General features: G+C 37.0%; 1 protein-coding gene across 1 annotated transcript; it reads left to right on the top strand.

The window, feature by feature from the left end:
- Nucleotides 1–1648: 1648 nt before the first annotated feature.
- On the top strand, nt 1649–23247 carry LOC139147448 (kinesin-like protein KIF15). Its single transcript, XM_070718556.1, has 29 exons — nt 1649–1768; nt 2159–2177; nt 2970–3147; nt 3613–3689; nt 4000–4037; nt 4472–4572; nt 5236–5415; nt 5841–5942; nt 6453–6686; nt 7106–7627; nt 8331–8538; nt 9088–9206; nt 9736–9915; nt 10411–10632; nt 11169–11276; nt 11602–11707; nt 12458–12783; nt 13305–13463; nt 14436–14522; nt 15064–15291; nt 16065–16211; nt 16549–16700; nt 17400–17490; nt 17982–18091; nt 18586–18711; nt 19313–19384; nt 19970–20063; nt 21026–21157; nt 21596–23247. Exons 1-29 carry the CDS (start codon nt 1759–1761, stop codon nt 21731–21733), a joined length of 4266 nt encoding a protein of 1421 aa, XP_070574657.1. The 5' UTR covers nt 1649–1758; the 3' UTR covers nt 21734–23247.
- The last annotated feature ends 1303 nt before the right edge of the window (nt 23248–24550 follow it).

Here is a 24550-nt window from a genome sequence, read left to right as displayed (position 1 = left end):
TCTGATATATATGCCTTGTATATTAAAGTCATGCATCTGAAGGGCATGCTGAAAAATGTCTGATATATTAAAGTAATGAGCTTGAAGAGCATGCTGAAAAATGTTGAACATACAGATATCTCTAATGTTTGTATGCTTGATATGTTAAAGTTGGGCGTGCTGAAAAATATGACTGATTATTAAAGTTACTCGCCCGAAGGGCGCGCCGAAAAATACAACTGAATGATGAAATTTGTGGCTGACATTAGCATTTAGGCAATGATGAGCCTGTGTCAAAATTCAAAAACACACTGACCCCCCCCCCCCCATTGGGCATTTCCAAAACATGGTGACCCCCCTATCACCAAAGTCAAAAACAGGGTGACCCCCCCCCCATGAATCCACCGCCTCCCAGGCTGAAGAAACTGACCAGTCCCTAAAACTCAAACTCCCCAGGGCTTCTCATGAGATCTCAAGCTAAAGCCCATTTTTCTTTGCTTCTCTGTCCATGGTTTGGGTCACGGTATGATTATTCCAATTTGTCAATTACTAGTAATCAATTATTTTCTGAACCCGTCATTTAAAAGGTAACAAAGAACACCAAGATAGCAGAGGTCACGTTCAATACTTTGAGAGTTGGTACATGGACAACTTTGTATGTTTTCAGAGAATTTAAATTGTACAAAGTCACTCGAAATAAAACTTTAAACCTAAACTATTATGAAAAGACAGATAAATATACAGACAGCGAGTGGATTTTCAGTCATGACCAAGTTATGTATTTGCAATAAAAAGTGGTATTCATATACACGGAGTGTTGACGAACTGGACTTTGGTCATTTCTGTCGGTAACTGACAGACAGAATAAATTCATGAAAACTTTACTGAAAGATATAGTTACTGTCACTTTAATATTGAGTTTTTAATAGACTTTCAGTGAGAAAATCATAGGTTCATTAACACTCAACCTGATGCCCAGTAACAGTTTCAATTTACTGCTGTTCTCTCTGCATTAATGATTGACATCAATTCATATATAACAGTTCTAGACATCTGGTTATGCACAGAAAGTATGGCACACATTCACAGCTGATAGTGAATTCATACTTTTACCCCATGTTGAAATATCTATGCCTACAACTGATATGTCAAAAATTTTACCAAAACGCTGTTTTTTAAAGTTGTCATGGGGGAGTAACTGTTTATAAATTTTCTTTTTTTTCCATGAGGTCAGCTATAATTTGATGTCCTCAAAAAACATCCATCCCCTCCAACACGAAGAAACTGACCAATTGCAAATATACGTCTGAGCTTACAAGCGCCCTTCTTCCAAGCATGGATCTCTTTTTATTCACCCATGTTCTGTCCATGTTCCAAGACACCGTCACGTCGCGTCTGGCGTCAAACAGGAATACTTACGCTCACAAATCCGAGCTAGAATCTTAATGTAAACTAGCTTTACCCTTTGTTTCTTTAACCTTGTTTCTTTATGTACTCGTTTGCGCCGCATTCCTCAATTGAGTGTGCAGTGTGATTATTACCATTTTCTCGACTCAGTATTTAATGTGAACGACTTCAAAGGATATCTAGGACTAAAAACTCAATAATAGATATAACAACGTGACCTTTCAGAACCATTCTCGTAAAATCTCGCAGATTCTCGCGGCCGCCAAATTCAAATTGAACTGTTGACCCACTCACATATCACGTACCCTGGCGGGGCTCTACCTTGTCGTCACTTTGTTCGTTCCGGGACTTTTTTAATCACCAAAATTCAGAATGCCATCAGGTAAGGTTCAAATGATGTCGACAAAACGTCTACAATATTATCCTACTGTGTTTTTGTACTGAACAGCTTCAGATATCGAGTCGAGGAGTGATCATGGATTTTGGATCGAGTTGAATGACAACTTTGAGATAACATTGTTGGCATGTTCAGTTATATGGAATCGTAGCTCGGGCATCGTGCCAATATATACGAAGGCGGGATATGCATTGCTTGTCAGTACATCACAGTTGAAAGCGCGATTAAAAGTCCTTGTGCAGAGAGAGATATGTGACACTCGATATGTCTCATATTCATCCATAGTCTTGATTGCACATTTTAATTTGTACATTTTAACGTCTCATTGTCTTTTTACATTGATGTTGGTTCGTGGTATTCGCATTTCTATCGCAGACTCCGGCCAAAACTCGAGGTGAGTGAAAAGTTTGTGTACTAGCAATTTGGTATTCCAAGACTAATGAAGAGATGTGTGGTGTGTGATGATGGGGTACAGCAAAACACACTATCCTATGATATGATATTAATAATAATGGGCCTAAAAATGATTTTTAGTCTTTATTAATACGATCTTAACAACTTTAGCTAGTTTTATAGATTTGTTTTCCACACTTGTACACTTGTAATAACAGTCCACAACTTCACAAGTATTAAAATAGTCTGCTTTTCTAAATAAAAGATTCTAAACATAACATTCTGATAGAGTTTATATGAAAATGCACTTGTTTTCTTGGACAAAAATAACTAAAATACAACCAAAATTTACAGCTACATTATATTTTCCTGCTTATTAAATTTATTTTTATACGTTATTACTGATTCAAAGTTGCTTTTATTTATTTACATAGTGACCATACATCCATAACAATTTTTTCTGCCAGAAAGTGATCACTTCATTACCAAGTCCATCCTAAACACACTATTAGCCACTCCATTGCACACAAAATGTTTCCTGTTCTTCATCAAGCCTCACTACAGAACCTGCTATTTTCTTTGTTATTGTAACGGGATCTCCGTAGAGACAGATTTGATGAATAAAAAAACACACTAAAACACTTCAAAAATTTTCTTTAAGTGTTTGTTCTTGCAAGTTGTTATAAACACCACACACCAATTGCACATCAGATTCTTGTTTGTCTGTGGTCATTTTGTAATGAAATCGACCGATCAGTTCTGACTTTCATACATTACATTATATTCCCCACAGTGATGGAGATTCTATCAAGGTGTACGTCCGTGTACGACCGCCAGACAACCCAGACCGTGAATTTGATCATGGACAACAGTGTCTGGAGGTCAGACCACCAAGTAGTATTCTCATGTTCAGTAAACCAGAACCAAAGGTATTCACATACGACCATGTTGCTGACATCCATACCACGCAGGTAAATTTACCCTCCTTGCAGTATTTTTTTGTGATTTTTATTTTACTGTCGTTGTAATATGAGTTTTTATTTCTAAGTATTTTCTCTATATTTCATATTTACATTATTTTTAACTTGTCTGTATCTCTTACCGTATAAACTGTAAGATTTTTTACTGACAATGAAATGTCATGTTTTATTTACACTGGCCTTGTTGACAAACTTAATAAAGAACATTAATCCCCCTAAATATGATATTGTTCGTCTGCAAAACTAAACTACTCAAATTAGTATCCAGCTTTAACTACTATTCCATGAAGCTTTCCCCATATTGCTTACCGTATAGGCTATGTTAATTACCATCATTGAGAATCTGCTTCTTGCAAGCAATGCAATATATTTCACGACAAAGTACAGATAGATAAGGTATCTATGTGTATCTCTTCATGAAAAATATGTTGACATTCGGCGTATTGTTTTTGTTAGGAAGGAGTATTTGGAGCTGTTGGTAGGAAAATAATTGAGAGCTGTGTGGCAGGATACAATGGAACAATATTTGCATAGTAAGTAAATGTACAGAATAATACCACTATAGTAAAAATGCACAATGATTATAACCATCAACAAGTGTTACTGATGATTCAAAAGATTTTGTGAAACTTTTCTGTCAAATGTGCCGTTTTATCCTTCAGTCATTTATGACCATATTGAGAGTGGCATTAAAATTAAAAAACTTTTACCAAGTTACGGCAATGCTCATATCATTGTTCTACAGTGAAGAAATTCCATTATATATGATTTCTGTTGTTACACATTCAATGCAATTTAATGGTACAAGGGTTAATTATAAGTATTTGTATTTTATTTTTCTAGTGGACAGACTGGCTCTGGTAAAACATTCACAATGATAGGTAAGTAACAACAAGGTGCAATTATTCACTTAAATATATAGAAGATTTGAAATTCACATTTATATGGTGTTTGTGTTATTTTTGTTCAATCTGAACAGCACTTTACATGCTCATCAAATTTTTGAAGAATAAAGAGTTTAAGTCCTTTTATCATGTGTATCATTTAGATTTAGGCAAAAGTGTGATGTAGAAATTTGCAAGAACAAAATTTTTTTGATTATGTTTTTCCAAGTTTGTCATTCTATAATAAATTGTAGTTTTCAGTATGACATTTTCTTCATTATTACCTTGATACAATGACCACACATTTCAGAAATGAAGTAAAAGTAAATAGATTTTGTCGCAATGTTCTGTGCGACAAACTAGTTGATGTGTGTAGGAGTACAGTCTGAGTTCAAGTGCACTCATTTGAATATTGCCTCTCTGTCACATAGGTCCAAATGAAGACTGTGACAGTTTTCATCATGAACTGAGGGGTGTAATTCCAAGAAGCTTTGAGTATTTGTTTAATCTCATCAGCAGAGAAAGAGAAAGGGTAAGTTTTGTCCACATGCTTTCTTCATCCATGTCAAGTTTACTTTCCAAAGATGAAGTTGAAATGTACTGACAGCAATGATAAATGAATTTTTTTTTTTAGGGTATAAGCTACTATGCAAAAAACATTTACCGTATTAATATTATTAAATTATAAATATGCATATGTATGACCAGTTAGCGTCCCACGGCTTTTTTTAGAATTGTGACAATTTCTGTAAAAATCGAAGACGAACTGATTACACCGGATTACTGAACTCTAGAATGGAATTCAAATTGACCATGGTGCAAACCAAACCGTGTGTTGAAATGTGCACAGAAATACCCGATCACGTTTATTTGTACCGCCACCACATGAACTCTCAGGTGTACAGAGTCCATAGAACATGGCGCATTCTCTTTATTCTGGAGTGGAAAAATTAAGTGTAAGAGAACAGACATGTGCTGTGAAATTCAATGTGTCTGCACTGACAGCGTGTCTATATGCCAACATATCAGAAATGCGGTCATTCAATGAATTGTATGGCACAACCAGGTCATCTTTTCATCCCAGAATTATGATTCCAACTTAACTAATTGTGAACTTTTAGGAATCAGGCAAACTGTAGGTTGAGAGTACCACTACTTCTGTAGCTGTTAACGCTATCATTGACAAATATTTCAGCACGGTGAAAATGTGGAATTCTTGTGCAAGTGTTCATTCCTTGAAATCTACAATGAACAAATCTATGACTTGCTGGACACTGCGTCGCCAGGTCTGCACCTCAGAGAAGATATCCGTAAAGGAGTCTTCGTGGATGGCCTTATAGAACAGACAGTGTCAAGTTCAAATGATGCTTATCAGGTAAGATCCTGTTCAGGTTTCCTCTTGACTTTTTAGAGAAAAATAAATGATTTTTAAAACCTCTGTTGTTTTTGTTTGCTTACTGAAGCAAATGACATGAAATTATTAAAAAAATACAATTCCAAATATTTTCTCTGGCCAAAAAGGGACAATCTTGAGTCTGTTGTATGTCAGCTTGGATTAGAGGATAGAGTGGTGAGAAAAGCTTTTAAGTTAGGTTATATATTTATTCATGTGCACGCATGTCCACATGTGTAAGCAAAACAAAAATTACATACACACTGTACACAAGTGAATTTTGCCAGTTTCCTCTATGAAATTGTAATAAAAAATTAATCATATAACAACTTGACCCTGATCTTGAAGATCATCACCACTACCTGCATGAAATGGGATCACCAGTATAATTAATTTTTACATTCCAGGTTTTGTCAGCCGGCTGGATCAACAGAAGGGTTGCATCCACTTCCATGAACAGAGAAAGTTCCAGAAGTCATGCCGTCTTCACTCTTACCATTGAGTCCAAGGTACCGTAACACTTGGATTACTCTAAACCTTTCCATATTTATTGAAACAATTGACTTGAACTGAGAAAAGGCAGCTAAAAAGGTCAAGAGCGCATTTGCTGTAGCTCTTGCTTGTTATTTCAAGATCACACAGTCTGTTTCTGGAGTTCTATACTGAACTGTATGGTGTCTTGATATGCTCAAAACTGCCTGTCAACACCAGCCTGTCAAGAGAAAATGTTAATTGTTAGGGCTTGCACAAGTAAATTTATTTCAAAGGAGATGTTTATATTCTGGTACATTATGTTTTCTGAACTCTACCAGGAAAATCGGGACAAAAGGTCAACTGAACACAAGGATGTTCATGGTACTTCAGCACCTAAACTCTAAAATTGTTATACGTTATTTCATAAAATACTGAAAATTGAAAAAAGTTACCGGTACAGGTCATTGTCGCTTGTGACACAACCATTCTGGTAGCAACCAGTGTTGTTCATAATATTTACCCTGTCAATGATTCCTTTACGACAGGAAAAGAAAGCCGGCGTTTCTAACATCAGGGTGTCTCAGCTGAGCTTGGTTGACTTGGCTGGCAGTGAGAGACAGAAGGACACAAACACTCATGGAGCTAGGCTGAAAGAGGCAGGCAGTATCAACAGATCACTGTCAGCCCTTGGCAATGTCATCATGGCTTTGGTTGACATCGCACACGGCAAAACTAGACATGTACCCTATAGAGATTCCAAGCTGAGCTTCCTACTGAGGGTAAGTTTCTGTAGGAAAAAATAAACATACATGCAAGAGTTTGTAAGCCCCTGCATTCAGGTGTGAAAAATTGTTCATACGTTAGTTGTGTGTTGTGCATTACATTGGTAATTTGATGTGCCTACATTCCATTGACATGTAATACCGTAGTTCTCTCTTGTTCAGGAAATGTTCCATATTACATGTATATTGGAACGGGTCTGTCTCAAAAAAATTTACTAAGTTCTAAAATTGACTCAAAAGAGTTCAGACACTATGTTGAAGTTGACACAGGTCGTGTTCAAACCCATATATTTATTGTGTGCAATAACATCACTTTGAGATTCACATATCGCTGTCAACAGTGTAGTCTAGATCACCATGGCTATTGTGTTAATTGTGTTATGTAATAAACGGTCATTTTACTGTCTTCTATTCAGGATGCTTTGGGAGGCAATGCCAAAACTTACATCATCGCCTGTGTCCATCCAGGGATCAGGTGCTTTGGAGAAACCCTGTCCACCTTACATTTTGCCAACAGGGCCAAGATGATTAAGAACAAGGCCAAGATCAACGAGGACACTCAGGGTAACATCGTCCACTTGCAGGCTGAAATCAAGAGACTCCGAGACGAACTCAACAAATTCCAATCAGGCGTCATGGACATGCCGATGCAGATGCCCAATGGTGGCGAGCTAGTTCCTGTAGCTGGTAATGCTGCCAGGTTGGAGAGACAGTGGCAGAAAAAATTCCTTGACGCCATGTACTTCCGGGAAAAACTGGAAACTGACCAAAGGGGACTAGTGGAAAGGATTTCCAGGCTGGAAGAACACTGTGAGAAGAAGGATAAGTTCCTGCAATCATCCAGAATGATAATCAAGTTCCGTGAAAATACAATCATACAACTGGAAAAAGTTCAGAAGAAAGAGCTGACGTATCAGGACGCAAATGCTACCATTATTGTAAGTGAAAACTTCCACATAAAATCAGCATTACAATAATCGTTCAGCTTTGTCATAGAACAAGTACGGTGTTTTTGTCTTTTTTCAAAATATCACCATTGGTGTATATTACCATTTCGAAGGTTTATTTTAGGTTTCCATCAGTAGGATCATTCATGATAACTTGATTACAAATGTATAAATTTGCAGAGATAGAGAAAATGCCATATAACGTCATCACCAATACTTGATAAGAACTTCAAATCAAGTGCAATAAATATAGATGTTACATCAGTAGTATACATATACATACTTCATGACTCTCCTGTTAAAAAAAGAGAGACTGTATCATTCATGTCAACCTTTACAGTGTTTAACACAGTGTTGAAAGGCATTGTAATGGCAAAGGAAAATAGGACATGCATGAAATACTGCTCACAAGTATTTAATCTTATGCTAATTGTACATATACAAATTTTAAATTTTAAAGTCAAGAAAATAAACTTCCTCTTTCAGTGTGAAATTTGTTATCATAATACATGTAGGTTTTGAACTTTTGCAATGTATGGACATGAAGTTATAAATTGTATTCTTCAACAAGTAAAACTGTCAATAGAGGGGCATTATAAAGAATTAGAAATATAAGCATAACTTAGTAAAATACTGTATCTCTCCTTATCCTTCAAGTCTCTAATTCAGGCTCTCGATATCTTCTTCCTTCCAGGACAATCTGAAGAAAGAAATCCAGGTCCTGCAGGAGAAGATCAACCACCATCCTGGCGTCACCAAGTATGCTATGGAAAATCAAAACCTCCGGGCGGAAATCAAGAGACTTCAACAGCTGGAGTCCGTGCGCAGTGCTGCAGTGTACGATGAGGAAAGAATACTGCAGCTTGAGAAACAGTACAAGGAACTGGTCAATGAAAATGAAGGTCAGACTTGAAATGAGCTGTGGAAAAGTAGTGTTTTTAGTTTCAGAATCATAATAATGAAAGAATTTAGACAATAATTATAGACAATCATTAGAGACATTTTCAGACAGAATCATTATGATGAATTATTTCTTGATGGAAAATCATTGCAGAATGCAAGATGCGTATACCATGCAATTCAAATGAGTGGTGCTATTTCAGTTAGACCAAGATTTGAAAATTTAGCATACTTTGTTAAGAAACATAGGGATGAATGTTTATGTACATGTCATTAGTTTCGTTTGAAGGCAAATTTCATGAGAAATTCAGATTTTCAGTCCTCCTTAGTCAGGATTGAAAGATCTGAAGAGCTGCTGCTCATACATTTTTATAGGGGCTAGTGTTCAGAACTTTATTCTATATGATGTGTTGCCTTCTTACATAAATGTTTTTAAATATGCAGCAAGACCAGTGATAATTTTGTCCTGACACATACTAAGAATTAAATAAATATTGGAACAGGTACTGAATAACTTATACCTGTGCTTTTGCTTTCTTTACCAATTCCAGAGAGACCAGGGAATGTTAGTACACCAAACAGTACCCCTCAGGCTGCTGATAAAGTATCAGCTGCTACGCTTGAGAGATACAAGGCCCAGATACAGCAACTGCAGAAAGCTCTGGAATCAGTGAGTGTACTCTTGTCTTTCTGTGTTTTAGAGTGAGTTGGATTTGTACAGATGAGACCTTGCAATATTTGACACACTTTGTACATATGTGAATGAACATATGTACTGGTAGATTCTCAATGATACAGTATATTAGCAGATTACAGCGTTTATAGTGTGAGTGAGATTTCTGTAAGGTTACCATTTGTGGTAAATACACATTTCAATTGGTAGCTTGTTTGTACGTCTTGTGTATTCATATTTACATGATTGTGCATTTATCAATAGGTAATTTCAAATACAGGAATCATTAAACATATCATTCTTTTCAGTCAAATCATTTTCACAGGGAAATGAATTTTCCAGGCCAGGAAACCTAATGTTGATACTGTTCGGTGCCTGTGAGATGGAGGTTTAGACATTGAGCTAGATCAAGACCTGTCTGAATGGACTAACCTAGCTCTATCATGTCTGAACTGATTTCGTTCAACCATAGCACAGGGATAATGTAATATTCCCTTTATGTGCATTTTAATTTTTCATCTTTCAGACCAAACAAGAACTTGCAGAGAAGGAGGAGTTAGCAAGACAGAAGCAAGTCAACTTGGAGGCAGAGAATGCGTCCCTCAACAAGACTGTGTCGGAATTGGAGAAGGTTCTGGAAGGTGTCAAAGTGAAAAACAAGATGGAAATGGAAGCCATGAAAGATATGCATGCTGAGACAATCAAGGTTTGTAGATACATGCATCATACCTCCACTCAGCAGATTCTAAACACAAATTTTGACCTCAGGCATGATGTCAGGGTGACCATTGGTCTTATGCCAGGTTGACCGTTGGTCTGATGCCAGAGTGACCATTGGTCTGATGCCATGGTGACCACTGGTGTTTGGTGTCTGGTGACCAATTGTCCAGAGGTCTTGGTGCAAGGGTGGACACTGCTCTGGTCTCAGAGAAAGCAACAACTGAGAACATGTGGTGTGCACTCATGTATGTAGCACTGTGTACAAACACCACAGAGCATAATTCAAACAAAGCGTCAAAACGTAGAGTGAAAAATACGATGCAGTTCAGCATTCTGTATCTTGTAAAAATAAGCCATGTGATGAATAAATATTACCTCACATCAGGATGGATTCACATAAAGATCTAGGAATCCGTCAAGTTTTTGAGTGTAAATGAAACAGCCCACATGTAAATTGGCAACCATCTTCTCTGCCCCGCAGACCATCACCACACCAAAGAGAGCTGTGTACAACCTGAGGAACAGAAAGATACTGGTGAAATCATCAGGAGGCCATGGTAGTGGGGACTCACCGATACCGTTGTCACTCAGCGACAATGAAGGAGATGAGTGTGATGAGGAGGGTATTGATGACGTGGCAATGCCCATTGAAATGACAGATCAGAGATGTGAAGCCCTGACTGAAGAAATCAAGAAATTTAGGGTTAGTGTGGAGAGAGTGTCCAATCTTGATAGTAATTCTTTGTCTTCTGCAGAGAGATTGACCAAAACTTTGCTTATATTGAAAAAAATTATTCTTGAAACAATACTATATACAAGTACATCAATGGGTTAAACCCAAACTTTGAATGGACCACAGTATAAACAAAACCGTGTGTACAAACCACACAGAAATGAGTGTTTGTGCATATGGGTTTCTTTGTACCATCACATGATCTTTTGAGCCCACTGTGTCTGTTGAACACTGTGTGTCCCATTTATTCTGCAGTAGAACCATTGGTTAAAACCTTTGTCGACCAGTGATATGGAGAAAAAATCCTTGTAAGATAATTTATAGTGTACTAGTAGTTTGCATACAGTTAATACAAAAAGTGTTTTATGGAAATCACAAAACTTTTTCCTATACACAATTTCATAAGTATAGACTCATCACAAAATCTCTTTCCAGCTAGATCTTTGTAGCTGTTGATGTGTTAATACAGAAAGGTGCATGTAATTTTCCTCTATTGTAATTTTCAGGAGCGGTACAATTCAATGTTGGAGCAGTTGCAGGAGGATGAATCAAAGAGTCTGAAATTGAAATCTGAAGTGTGCAGACTGGAAATACAGAACCAACAATTGAATGAGGTGAGTTTTCACTGCCACCCAGTTGTATTTCTTTGATATGCACTGAAAATTGGTCTTAGTATCGTTTCACCCAGTATATGTTACATGCTGGTTGGTCATTTTGAGTTGTGTTTCCACATTTGATCCCCAAAAACTGGATTGCTCCAGCAGGATAATGGGTTAAGTATGGCTGTATTTTTACTGAAATGACCCAAGGGGTCCAATTCCCACCACAAATTACAAGCCATTCATTTGTGTACTATTATCTATCAAGTAAAATTGCCACAAGGCTTTTTGAATAAATACGGGGGACAGCATTTTATACCACTCCTGCATTCGTTTCCAGATGCTTCAATCAAGCCGTTCTGATTGGTCGACAAAGGAGCAAGAACTGACCAATCAGGTGTCAAAGTTAACAGCTGAATTGGATGAACTCATCACAGAACATGATGGTAAGAACTAGTAATGGAATATGAATTGTAGAGACTGAAAGAAATGTTGTATAATCAAATTGACCAGATACACTGTACCGGTATATTAATCAATAGTAATTTTTCTGTGTTTAATTAAACCTTGTCATCAAGAAATTTCAGTTATATCATTGGCCAGCTGTTTACCTTGTGAAACATATGGTAGATCTCTTTCAAGGAAGATAGGGGCGAAGAGTTAATAAAAAAAGGAATACCAAAATCCCTCTCTAGTCTGAGTATCCTCTGCTGGTATATGCATAGCATAGACAAACATTGTTTTTCATTTGATATTTGAGAACAAGGGTAATTGTTAAGGAACCCTTGTAATGTTGTCCTCTAATATCATTGGATTTTTGTACAATGGGGAACCCTCGTAAAATTTACCTGGGTACCAACCTTTACAAAAACACTAACAAATTTAATCCTTTTTTCTCAGTTAAACTGTCATGACAATAATCAAGGAAGGAATGGTATGTTTGAATGTCACATTTACAATGAAATTTTGAATGACTGCCATGAAAATATAAAGACAAAGACATTCACCAAAAATGTATGACCATGTAAGAAATTCAAAGTCAAGGTCAATGCAGCCATTGTATTATGCCTTTGTGCTTTGATACACATGTACTGTGTCTATGAGAGAATGGTGCAAAGACTCTGGGTTGGATCATTTACATAGTAATTTGTTATGAATCAAGTGAGTGTAATTATCAAATGAATCTAATTAAACAGTGGTGAAAGGAGAAGTGGAGGATCTCAGAGTTCTCCTGAACTCAGCCGACCGACAGCTAGACGAGGAAAAACAGAGGAAAGAGAAGATAAACGTCGAACACAGCGAAGAGAAAGCGGCACTGGACGCCAAGGTGGTGAGGATAGAGATTGAGATGTTCAACCTTCAGAAACAGCTAGATGAGATGAGGGAGGAGAAAGACCAGAGTCAGAATGACTATCAGACCTCAGAGATGGAAAAACAACTGATAGAGAAACACTTGCAGGAATCTAGGGAACTGCTACAGAAGGAAAAAGAACAAGTCAAACAGTTGGAACAAGAAATGCAGGTGTGTGACGTGTAATTCTATGGCTTCTAAAATGTTACAGTTAATGATTCCTGGGTTTGAATTGGTCCAGAATACGGCCAATGTTTTAGAAACTTGTAGTTCAAGCCATCTCCCGTAATTTCTCATCAATTTGATCAGTCATCCACTCAATACCTGTCAGTACTCAGAGTGCAGATATTTCTCTTTGGATGTCAAAATTATAGTTACGTGCGTTATAATTGAACTTGTAAAATGATGAAGACATGGACAAAAAAAGAAGAGTTAAGGGTTCTACTATGGAATAAAAATGATACATAGTGTTCTAGTTCTACAGATTTGATGGCAGTATAAACAAAGCCATTATCAATGTATATGGAAATATGCATTTCTATCTTTGTTTGTACATGTAGATTCCTAATATCATTTCTTGAACAACTTTCTTTCACCTTTCTTTGCTAGTTGCCATTCAATAAATTGGTAAGTTGGTGAAAGTTCTGAGTGCCATTTTCTTAAACTTTCTTGTCCTATATCTTGTCTGGCAGTTGCTGCTCAACAAACTGGAGGCAGAAACTGAAAAGACGACTGCTCTGGAAGCACAGCTGAAACAAGAAGACAAAGAAAAGGAATTGTTGAAGGCTTTAGAGGACAACAGTCAGTTGAAAGCACAGAATACGGATATACTGTCTCAGTGTCAGCAACTGGTATGTGTTATGTCAAGTCACTGAATTCTCTCAAAGTGTTTGCTGTGGTTCAACCCTTTCACCACCATGGTTTGGCCCAACCCCATTGTTATCAATGGTGAGTGTGGACCTGTTTACAGGGAATTGGGGATGAACAAGTTGAGCTTTTTATAACCTGCCTCCCAACCATTTCCCTGTAAACAGGTCTACACTCACTATTGAACATGATGGATTTGGACCAAGCCAAAGTAACAAAAGTGTTCAGTCGGTCACCAACAAAGTTTGGTGCAATAAGCATAACTTGCACAGGGATAGATAGTAGCTGTAACTTTTGACATATTTCCACTGTTTTTATTCTATCTATAAATAACAGTTTCTTGTTCTGTTCCTGAAATCATGTCAAAATATACAACTTGTCAACACATTAGCCTGGATGTGTGTCTTTAAAGCTATTGCTGAAAACTGAAAATTTTAGACCAGACTAGAATTCAATTGTCCATTATGTAGAATTCAGTTGTCAATTAAAACTTAATACAGAACACAGTGAACTATGTAGGCAAGGCTAAATTTCATATTTCAAAAGTACTATGGTAAGAAAAAAAAATTTCCCGGAACACAAATAACATAAATATCATCAAAAGTTCACAGTTATTGTTCCTTGAAATCTAGATACTTGAAAAAGGATCTCAATCAATTATTGTATTGAACCGAGGATTTTGCTCATTTACAATGCAATTATACTATCAGATTTAAATTTCCAACAGACAATAATTTGACTAGAATTAATATGATGTGCCAGCCAGAGATGTACCATTGCGCGTTGTCTGCAGGAGTGAATGAACCGTAAATTTTAGCAAGAATATCTTTGCAATGACTTACAGTGCAGACAGCCTCTGGTTGTATTTTCCCATTACAATTGGCAGTTCAGGATGTATACAGTATCTATTTCACACAATATATGTATGTGACATGTTTTGCATTTCCTTCTTTCAGCGGGAAAATCTGGAAAAATCCCAAACAGAAGTGGAAGTGCTCAACACAATAGTGACAACACTGCAGAAAAGATCAGCAGAAGATAAGGTATTACAGTGCAAACGCTTTTCTTTCCTTTCATTGATACATACTGTTTTGTGTCAGACAAATGTTTCTCAGTGAGTCAAATGCTTTATTACTGTCTGCACTTATTGCTCTGATATACCAATGGAAACCCAGGTAAAACAGCTTGGGAGCTTTTGTAACATATATACTGCTCTAGTGCCCTTCACAATAAGACAACAACACCTTAACAGTGCTCCATGGCCTTTTGGATGGTGTTGGGCAGACTGTGCGAGTCATAAAAATTGTTCATAATAACATATTAAGAATAATAACCCTAAGAATGACAAAGATATTCAAGAGTAACATGGTAGATTCAAATATTTTTACCAATGGTCTATCTGTGACAACATTAGTTTGTTGTTGCTATCATGCCAAGTTCATATTTCACCATCAGGTCAAGATGGTTAAATATCTCACAAAGGCAATGTCCATTCTTTTTCCTAGTGGCTGTCGGGTGTAAAGTCACAAAGTTCTAGTCATTTCATAACTCCTGTTTTGTTTTCACCAATTTCCAATCCATCAGGAAGGAATGTCCAAGCTTATGGCTAATATACAGGAGCTTCGCTCCTGTGTCAGCAACAAAGACGACAGGATACTCAACCTTGGCAGTGAACTTGAAGATGCCATCAGCCAGTGTGAGCTGTCGCAGATATCAAACAAGGTGCTGACCGATCAAACTGAGGCATTACAAAATGAAATTGAAAAGAATGCGGAGATGCTCCAGACACAAGCTGCCAAGCATAACATGGAGGTAGGGCAAGACTGTGATCACATCAGAACTTCAAGGAATGATCATTGTTTACTCTTGAACATAGATGTAGATCCATGTAAATAAAGTTGGTATACTGGTATGGTGACAAGCAGTGTCATGTACAGTGCGTTTACATGCAGTTCAGTTAAAGGGAGGCACTCGTCGGAACTGCGCGTGTGCAACTTTCTTGTTTACAAACAATGTATTTCATGTATGACAGCTAGATGCATCAGGTCAACATACTGTAGCTGCAGCATTTAAATTGTATAATATTCATTGTGAACAAACATGTTTTAACTTTCATCAATCACCAACGTACCCTAGATACAGTGTTTACATCGGTCGTAGGGGTCCCTGGCAACCTTTGAGCAGAGTTCTGATGACACCCTCCCTTTAAACATTCCAAGGATATGTCTTTTAGACACATTTATGGGTCAGAAAAGCAAACTTTGACAAAACTTGGAGTCTTGCAACTGGTCTACAAATTTGTAGAACTCATTCGTAAACATTTCTGCTTTTTTAAATTCATTTTAAGCTTAGCCAAATTTTCTGCATGGTAAGCCACAACAGACAATAGAAGAGAGTCCAGCCATAACTTGTTAAACGCTCCTGATACAATCAGCCAAGTGTTACAATGGAGGTAGCAGCAGACCATGATTGAATCATGGCCACAAGGAATTATCGTTGACAGATAAACTTACATGTAAATATGATCCGGTATACTTTGACACGATATTCAAACTGATCTGCAAAAACTATTTTGTCTTTACCAGCTTGATTTGCTGCATGATGAGCTGGAAGAGACCATAGAGCAGTGCCAGAGTCTAACCAAAGAATTACATGACCAGTCTGAACTGCTACAGATCACACAGAATGAGAGAGACGCCAATGCCAAACAGATCAGTCAACTACAAGGACAGGTAATAACCTTGCTGGACACTTTCTGCCAATGGTTACGATTGTACAATTTTGTGTGATTGACACGTTTATGTTCCTCTACTCTGACATGAGTGAATTTTTTTGAAAACCGAATCTATAACTCTGCAACTTTGTCACGATATTCATATTCAAAGTGAAGTGAAAGTGCCAAGTGTTTACTCACATTGTGTGAAAGAAATTTTGTATTAAGTGTACATTCTTTAAATCTGAAAATTCAAGGTCATTGTCATCAATGTTTGACTCCAAGAAATCAAGAAATCTTGTCTGATACTACCCTATTATGGCACTGACAGCTCTCTGTTGATTTTATACCAACAGGTTAGCAAATTAGAAGAGGAATTGAAGAGCATTCAGGCTGAATATGAGAATAAGCTGCAAGAAGCTGAAGCCAACACTTCAACCATCGTAGTTGAGACACAAAATGGTGAATTACAGAATATCATTGAAGAACAAAGGGAAGAAATCCAACAATATCCTTTTCCATGGTCTGATAGTACTAACAGAAAATTTCCATATGTCTATATATGGTAAAAAATATTTGCATATGTCCATATATAGTAAAAGTGGCATATCAGCTATGTTTACTTCTGCAACATCAGCATCACTATTCAGTGTAGGCAGCTCACCTTTGTTTAGGTTGCCACCCCAATGAACATTTCTGATTGGCCACTGTAGATGTAGGTTCCTTATACTGGTGACCAAATCCTTTCATGAGCATATTTCAGTGTGTGATGATAAATACAATTTTCACCATGTTTGTACAAAAGTTACTGGTATAATTAACTGATTAATTGATAGTTGTTAAGCATATATGATGCCTGTTCACCTTGTTGGTGAGCTGAGCATTCAAAAATTTACAAAAGATAATTAGAATATTACCTGACCAGAAATACCTTATTCTTTAATTAAACTCTCTGCCAGTCATCCACTGTTAGTCAGAACATGTATATTTCAAAGAATGTGACAGTTGAGAGAAGTGTAGAGGATACTGTAACAAAGCTTGATTTTCAAGTTTATTGCTGATTATACATGCATGTGTGTATTGTTATCCAGTTGTCATCACTGGAATCAAAAGACTTTTTTCAAATTTGTACCAGTGCAGTTCATGTAAAATAATGGAAGTCAAAAAACTTCTATGTTGTACGGTATGGCTTCTTAACCGTTTTCAAGCTGAAATCTGATCAGGCAAAGATGACCAGTATTTTTGAAGAATATGAAAACACAAGGAAAGAAAAGAATGAAGAAATTCAGATGTTGAAGGTGAGAAAATGAAGTGATCAATCCTCAAATTGAACCGTAATGAGGTCACGTCAAAGAATTGCGTGATTGGTTAATGAATTATTCACCAGCCAATCAGCAACTGCCAGTTGTATTCAATTTTAATCACTTACCATTAGTTCTATTCAAATGCATGATGAATATTGTAGGTAAGCCTTCTATGAAATGTATTTCAAAGTTCAAAGTGCACAAAGTTTTTAGATTTTTCTAAATGCAACTTTTTCCATGTATCTGTGTCCAGTTAGATTAGATTTTTAGTATTTTTACAATGCATACATTTGGTGAATGTAATTAGGACATGGTCAAAGACATTTGGAAAATAAAATGCATGATGCGTACATGTAAAGCACTAACTATTATTTAATTCTTATATTTTGCTAATCCTTTGTTCTTTATCTGTACACATTAAAATATATTGTCGTCAATTATTACATTATTGTAAAAGTTCATGAAAATAATTTCTCTGTTCACAGTCACAACTCCTAGAGATTGACAGAGTAATGGCTGAGAAAGAGGTCCTGGCAACCAACTTCCAAATGATGAAGTATGATTTTGAATTTCTCAAAGATCAAGGCGAAGAGAAGTAAGTCTTTCAAAAGTCTTCTCAAAATTTTATCAAGTGCACAATAATTTGGGAATAAGTACTAAAATAGGTAACAGATTTTACAAGTAAGAAAATAGCTTGAGAATGTGTCAGTACACAGTGGGTAAACTTTTACCTCTTTGATGAATGCCTCTTTAGTGATTGATTGATTGATTGATTGATTTGACTAAATCATAAATAATAAGATGAGGTGTAAGGGAAGTATGCATGTGTTAAGAAATGTAAGCCAACATTTTCAACAAAGTTTGATCACCTGTATTTACAGTAGCCAATCACTGATAATCGACTGATTTTCTTTCAAGTCATACAAACTAGTAAAGTGCCAAATCAGTGTAGTGTTACAGATGCTCCACAGTAAACATTGGTTTTACCCCTCCTACACTATGCATAGATGTTTACCTTGACTTGTAGTAATGGGACAATGGCATGTAAATATTTCTACTGATACTTAAGTATTCATTTTTGCATGACAGGGAAGCCGAACTGAAGCAGGAACTGGAGAGTGCCAGGACAGATCTTGACAAAGCCAAGGCTGCATACTACAGTGCTAATAGAATCAAAGACGAGACCATTGAAGAGAAGATCAGACTAGAAACTGAGTAAGTAACAGTAGATGAATTTGCTGTGTTAATGCATCTCCAGTCATTGACAAGATGCTTGATGCCCTTACCCCAAGTGATTTTCCTTATTGTCTGTCAATTTGGCTTTATGATCAATTGAGGTCCTGCTTGAAATGGATTTCAAATTCTCAGGTTTTTTCTTTTTGGTAGGTTGAGGTGCTGTATAAGCTGTATCTCAGTATTTTTGTTATAATTTTTCAAACATCCAGCAGTCTTATCAACGATTGCAAAATGGCTAGGTGTTTTGAAGTTTTATAGTGGTGTACACATCTACAAACTCTCATAAAATACATTATCTATCAAAATGCGTTTATACCTGGACTTCGCTGACTTTATCATAAAATCAGCTCACACTTTACATTTACAAGTTCATGATTACAATATATTCACAAGCCAAGGTAGAGTGTTTTCAAATACACAGCAAAATATAGACAATAATTGATTTCAGAAAAATAAGACAGCTGGAAGAAAACATTGTCAAAAAAGTTACAGCTCCTTACTAGTATATGTTGCCAATTAAATTTCAGGAAACCACTCAATAAAGTTGGTTGATAATGAAATTTTTTTCTAATTCCATCAGATTGGCTCAGATGAGAGCAAACATGGAACTTCAGCTAGAGAATAATAAAGAAATTGCAGATGAACTTGAAAGGTGAGTATTTTGTCAGGTGAACTTGGCTTCTTTACGTCATTGAAAGGTTTAGACTGTCGACAGTCCTGATCTCAGTCACCATGCTGTCTTTTGTAGTTTTTGTGTGCATCATACAGTAGCTAGGCTCACTGTCACTACCAAGGTGAAAGTAAATGTGGTACACGTAATAGACGAGTGCCATGAACACAACTTCAGCATATGGTGATATTTGTGAATAGCCAAGTGCCAAGGGTAGGAAGTTAGGCACTTGCTCTTAACTTTTCCCCCCTGATTGATAAAACGACCCAAGCAGTAGTCATAAATTATACCAAAGGCCATCGTCCAGCCATTGGTGATGTATTACCTTAACTTTTACCACCCTTAGCATTAATGTTTTCTATAGTACCCTTCACAAACCCAAAACAGGTTGTTTGTGTGAGATGAAAATAGATGATGTTATTAACGGTGATATAAATCTTCCTGTGTAGCTGTCAGTAATAGTATAAAACTGTTTTTTCAAAGCGAAAATCAATGAAAAGTTGGATAAATGACAGGTGACGGAATAAATAATTAACTGCATTTGTTCTGTACATTTCTCCATTGCAGGACTCAGCTGTTAGAAATGGCTCACTTCAAAGAAAAAGAGGAACTCCGTTCCAGCCTGGAACAGGAAATTGAAATTAAAACCAAACTTAGTATGGTGAGTATCTTAATTGTTCATCATTTTATTCAAATTTATCTTCATGATAGTCCATTCCAACAACATGAACTTTTTTTAACAATGTTGTGATTCACTCACTAGAATGTAGATTGTGAAATCTAGAAAAGGTGGCTCTGATTTGCTGAGAATATTTGCTATCCTACAATACTTGCGGGTCGCTATTTCTTGGCCGTGTCATTACTGGAATGAAATAGGTCCATTTTTGAAAACAATATCATTTATTCTTCAACGCTGAGGCATCATGAATATATCCCAACGTACTTGTTTGTTACCAAGTAAAAGTTTGACAACATTCACTTTGTTGAGCCTACTCAAGTAATTCTAGAACAGCTATAGTTGATCAGTGAACACTTACGGTCTATCCATCCTAACTGCATCCTTGACCTGAGCAACATGTAATGGGTATTAAATGTCCAGGGAGTTGAATTCCTGATTCTGTTCATGTATTCTTTACTAAAAGATATATATGCTGTCCAGTGTTTGCTTTGCATCTGTATAGCTAAATATATACATGCAAGTGTCAGCGGCCATTTCAACAGCACTACCGTACATACGGGAAAGTAGTTCGCACCTCAGAAATGAAGACTTAAACTTTTGCTCGAACTTTAGTCAAGCAATCTTTCAACTATTTTCTTTCAAATAAATCAAGAAAAACAATCGGGAGTCACCGTACAAATTTTGGTACTAGAGAAACAAATCACCAAATGTTTACCAACATTTGAAATTCAAAACGGTCGCCATCCCTGTATTAATTCTTTGGGTAAAAATGAAATTCCTGATTTTCTCAGAACTAAGTGAAAACTTCACTTACTCAATTAACTTGAAAATGACCCCTACAAGTGGTAGACTAAAAAAATGTTGTAAAAGTTTGAAAGTCTGAATACCTGTTATGCGCATTCTACCTTAAATATTACATTACATGCAATGTTTTCATCTTACAGGAAATTAAGAAACTTGAGGAGAAGTGTGAAGAGGCAGCGATAGAAAATGCCAAGCTGATAACTCATCAAAACTTAAAACAGAAAATTCACTATCACCTGCAAATCAAGAAAGAGAACACTCATCTGAAAGAGGTAGGTGACTAGTTTTTTGTCCATTTAATGGTGAAACTGTTGAAGCGTTTATCTCAGTGCATTGAATTAAAAACAAACAAAAGTATGTTAAATGCTGAGATGTTTTTTTCTGAAATCAAAGACAAAATGAAAGATTATTAGGTTACACAATTTTGCATGGAAAATTTTTTCCTCAGAGTAAACATTGTTATCACACCATACCACCACCAAAATATCCTGAGACTGAAAGTGCACAGACACGTATCATTGCTGTATTTCTATCTCAGTTTGACCTTCAATGGCTTCAGTGGCTTCCCAAAAGTTATCTTTTAAAACACTTTGGTGAATGGAGGGACTGTGTTTGAAGTACTTAACAAGTCATGTTCTGTGTGGATAAAAATGCACGAATGATGGTACAGGTGTCTGACGTTTGCTAATCTTTCCGTATTGGCGTTACAGCAACTGAACAAAGTGAAGAACGAGTGTGCCAAAGCCAAACAGGAACTGGAACACTACAGGAAGACGTTCAACAAGACAAGGAATGTGGGTGATACGGAACTGAAAGAAAACTTAGACCCCAGACCAACCATTGTCTGATCTAGTGAACCTCAAAACCCTAAGTTTGTGGGATATTTATGTTTAACTTGTTCACCCCCAATTCCCTGTAAACAGGTCCACACCCACCATTGATAACAATGGGTTTGGGCCAAACCATGGTGGTGAAAGGGTTAAAGCGGCCCTTGCAGAAGGACTACTATTTCTGACTCAGCCACAGTAGCAATGCCATTTATACGTGTGTGGCCCCAGTCTTGCCACATTGGCAGTACTAATTCTTACATTGTGGTCATAGCATTGTCACAGGCACAGTTCTTGTTCAGGTTGTATGGTCCATGGGCTTAGCAGTAAGCAGTTTAACCCTTTCACCCTATTTTTCTGAAGTAGATCCATCCACCCTATGGGAAACAATAGGAATTGACCACATTCTAAGGGTGAAAGGGTTGATCCTTATACCATGGTACCATAGGAACTGTGACTAGATGTTGTCCAGTACTGGACTTACAAAGTAACAGGGACTTGGTCTTTCGACTGCAATGACATTACCATGTTGGTCTTCATTAATCTTAAACGTATTAAAGTGCATATCAAACTGGACTCAGCGCCAGTCTTTTTTACGTCAGTCTGTTCAGTCTAGTGTTTGTCTCTGTAAATTTCATGTCTACATTGATTCATCAAAGCCTTGTCCTTGAATGAAATTGTGATTGTATTTGATATTTTCATCGTAGTGTGTTTTTCAGTTTCCTCCATCCTGTACCACACATCTGTCCTCTTCCATGCAGTGTCAGTGCATCATTGACTGATCTTTGAAGTGTATGTTTTTTATACAGTATTATTTTCCAATCCTGATAAGGAAAAAAGCGTACAAGCTGTAGGCCAAAAAGAGATCTTGTTTGACTGTCTGTGTGTAAAACTGAGAAAAACTTATCAACCAAAAGTTATTCTGTATGATTGTTGTAATTATTGTAGTTACATATTAGGTCCATTCACATTGTACTGTTGTAATTCAAAGACTTATTATCAGTAGTTTTGAACAGCGCTACAGGTATTGTCAGCAATAATTGTGGTAGCACATCAACAAACTCTGTATAAAATCTTCAATGCAACCATTGGTAGTCTTGACAAGATTGAATTCTGTATGCAAACAGTACTTTTGAACACATTCCATCAAATTGAAAACAGTATGTCCATGTATCAGCATTAATGTCCAAAGATGGCAGATGTAATATTTCTGAAATATCAAACTTTCATGAAAGTGATCATCACAAATTGTCCCTTTAAACAACTATGATAATGTGTGATGTAGTTTGAGGGTCTCTAGAGAAGGGGGAGGTAGGGACTAGAAAAAAAGATTAGAGAATTTATATTTTAAATGCTGATATTTTTGAGACTTTGAATTGCCTTTGCACTCCTGGTAATAATTTTTGTGTCACAAAGTGAATAAAGAATATACTGACAGCAAAAGAAAGTTATACATAGGTATGTCCCAGCTTGAACTTTGACAACTGCTGGTGTACATGATTTTATTACATGTGAATGTTAATTCCATAAACAGGGTTCGTACGCTCCTGGAAAGTCCTGGAATTTAAAACCACTCCTGGAAAGTCCTGGAAACTCCTGGAAAATCAAAATTTACTCCTGGAAAACTCCTGGAAAATCGCTAGTTACGATCGCACACGGTCGAGAACGGCCTGATCGTAAGGGCGAACGTCAAACAGTATAATTGTCGAACATCAAAATTGAAAAAATGCGAAAAGATGTTTTGCGACAGGTGGGGAGCCCTCCCGAGACAAAATTTGGAAAGCGTAGTATTGTTTCTTATAATATCGTAAAGGGGTACCCTTGTACTAGCGTGGGCGAGACCATGTTGTGTATTCCATTATTCACTGTTTTGCACGCACGTACAGTGACATCGAAGTATGCATGAGTAGGTTGTGGAGGGACCGTGTTGAAATTTAAAGCTTGTTCGGGTCATCAGTCACAGCAATGCCTCCTGCAAAGTGTTTATTCAGCAATCATTGGTTGAAACAGCCCGAGTACATAGATGGCTTGAGCTGGCACAAGATAAATTCGCGGCAAGATGCAAACTTTGTGAAAAGACTTTCGATGTATCGAAAAGCCTAGCACTGTGTATGATGCTCCGTGTTCCCGTGGCTCGCCATTCCGTACATTCATGCGAGATATTGCCGGCCTTTGTGCCCTTCACCGTGCATCACCAGCAAACTAATGGTTTTGGACGTCATGCGAACAGTTCTTTTTTGCCGTCTGTGAGCGGTTGAGTGATTCGGGTAGGCATAGATTGGAATCGAGTTGATTTTGGCCGAAAGTAGTTAGAAAAGTAGTTTTTCGTGTGCGGTCCAAATTGGGACCGCATGTCTATGGACCTTAGCAGGGCTGTAGTGGGAGGCTTTATAATGCAGGGAAGACACAGCATCATACGCGGGGCTATGAAAAGCCATGCTATAGCTAAAGGAGCAAAACATCGAGCTCTGGTAGGAAAAAAACAGGAGCAAGTAAATAAAAATTTAATGATTTCTTTGCCCGATCTTCATCAAATGTAAAGTCATCGACTAATTCTAAGCCTTCCCTGAGTTTATCTTCCCTGACACCACACTCGCAACTCGCAACTTTCTCAGTCGTCAGCGTTGTTATTCAAGATGTCGTCACCGTCAAAACCTGTCAACTCGTCATTGACTGCATTTGTCAGCAAAATGATGTCTTATGGGCTGAAGTTTCGGGGACAATGAAAACATTAGAAACAATTGGTGTATGATTCTTATTAAAATTGCAAGCTTTATCGTGCAAACACTCCTGGAAAATGGCATTTTTCAACCACAAATACTCCTGGAAAATGGCAAA

Source organism: Ptychodera flava, chromosome 13 (genome assembly GCF_041260155.1).
Source record: "Ptychodera flava strain L36383 chromosome 13, AS_Pfla_20210202, whole genome shotgun sequence".
NCBI classification, from domain to species: domain Eukaryota; kingdom Metazoa; phylum Hemichordata; class Enteropneusta; family Ptychoderidae; genus Ptychodera; species Ptychodera flava.
The sequence above is the reverse complement of the archived record's forward strand: the minus strand, read 5'-3'. Positions and strand labels throughout refer to the sequence as shown.